The sequence below is a fragment of the Chenopodium quinoa genome, unplaced genomic scaffold (genome assembly GCF_001683475.1).
Source record: "Chenopodium quinoa cultivar QQ74 unplaced genomic scaffold, ASM168347v1, whole genome shotgun sequence".
Lineage (NCBI taxonomy): Eukaryota > Viridiplantae > Streptophyta > Magnoliopsida > Caryophyllales > Amaranthaceae > Chenopodium > Chenopodium quinoa.
The window spans coordinates 3,853,155-3,854,908 of record NW_018743850.1 but is presented as its reverse complement, the minus strand read 5'-3'; the positions used below and the strand labels follow the sequence as shown (position 1 = coordinate 3,854,908).

The following is a 1,754-nucleotide window of genomic DNA, read 5'->3' as shown; positions in this document are numbered from 1 at the left end:
TCCAAATGATGAAGGGACTCCATTGAATTTCACTAAAAATACGTGTTTTGCTCCAACAATTTGTTTTATGATGTTGTTGTTGAGGTAACTTTGTGACTTAGTGTTGTACTCAACAATGACATACAAAGCTTCTAATGGATTGAGTGCCCACATAACAACTAATTCTTTTTCATTTCTATTTCATTCAAAATGTGGGTACAAAAGGACCATGCCTTCATCAAAAGACCTTACATAACACTGTCTTACTTGTTTGCATCATTGTAATCAAAAATGTACACCTAACCACCTAATAAGTGAATGTAAAAAAAATAAAAAAATAAAAAGCTAAGTGGTTATATGCGGCAGTCCATGTGTTCCTTCATTGTTGTGATGAGTCCCCTAGTCTGCATCTACCTCTATATCTTCTGTTGCTTGTTTAGTGTCTTGATTTGCTGGCTTAAACATAGTGTTTAGGTACTCCACAACCTCCATCACTACTTCCTTCTACACTTCTACATGATCTGGTAGAATGCCAAGATTTTCAAGTTTTTTTTTTTATTCATGTGGGGTATTTTGTACTTGTTCCCACCTTCTGCCTTGAGGATCTTTATCATGCATTTTTGCAAATTTACCCAAATGTACTTGTTAACTTGAGGATTGAATGTGTCATAAAAGTCTACCACTTTTTCAACTAGCTCATCTAGGTTGCTAGGAAAAGACTAATATTGCGATTGAATAGACCTAAATAACCCTAAATCAAGCACATTCAAATCAGGTGACTGGCTGGCTGAAAAACAAATTGAATGTTAAACCCATTTGATGTTGTTGCTGCCATAAACTCTTCATCCTTAGGAACTTGGTGAAGCCTTGCATTGTCCCATTTGATGACAATATTTTTGCCAAACTTTCAGGCCACTTAGACATAATTGTTTATATGACCTTTGTCAGCAACATATCTCTAATCACTTCTCTGTTTACATTCTGGAGTGCCTTTGTTTCCCAAGTTCCTGCTGCTCTGTTTTTGCTGGATTTCTTTGCTAGTTCTTTGACAGTGAATGGGAATATGACATACTTCCCATTATGGAGTAGTTCCCCATTTGTGTCATACAATGGCTTCCCAATTAAGGCCATAAACATTGCCTTGAGCTTGAATCTTCTTGACTGTATTGCCCTGTATGAATCTTCCTCACTTGGTAGGAGATAAAACCTCCTCTTATCAGGGTTTAGATAGAACCATTTCTCATCAATGTGTATGACATGGTTCATATCAACAAATGTGGGGTCCTCATTACCTGTAATTGGATTAATATGTGACAGAACCCATTTGAGTCTGGCTACCTTGTGGTCTGATGACAGTGCTGGCTTGTTGCTGCTTGTGTGTGTTTTTAGCCTTCCCCTTTTCTTCAAATTGTGAAGAGTGACATGAGAGATCTTCAATGCTGCTGCATAACTCCTTTTTGTCTTCCTTAAATGCAAAGGGACTGACTGTAGGAATTCATCAGAAAATTCCATTGGCTTTGGACCTGTTCTGCCATACTTCTTAGTCCTGACATCAATCAAATTCCCTTGTGCCATCTGTTTTTTTATGTATGTGAATATTCTTGTGACAGTGGATTTGTGAACATTAAATTGAACGAATAAATGTTTCATGTGACCCCTTGGTAAGTTCCCCTCATGCATTTAACCAACATTGCATCAACAATTTCCCTTTTCTTTGGCATGGTGAGCTGCTTTCTTTGTGGAACTTGAGTCCCTTATTCAATTGGTTGTTGCAT

At 37.4% G+C, this 1,754-nt stretch overlaps 1 protein-coding gene across 1 annotated transcript; it reads right to left on the bottom strand.

Annotated features, from left to right (window-relative positions):
* Positions 1 to 909: 909 nt before the first annotated feature.
* On the bottom strand, positions 910 to 1,554 carry LOC110685668. Its single transcript, XM_021862200.1, has one exon. It carries the CDS (start codon positions 1,552 to 1,554, stop codon positions 910 to 912), a length of 645 nt encoding a protein of 214 aa, XP_021717892.1.
* Between the last annotated feature and the right edge of the window lie 200 nt (positions 1,555 to 1,754).

What these genes read in the sequence shown, in the direction of transcription:
- LOC110685668 (XM_021862200.1), bottom strand. Translation starts at nt 1,554, where the DNA reads ATGGCACAAGGGAATTTGATTGATGTCAGGACTAAGAAGTATGGCAGA.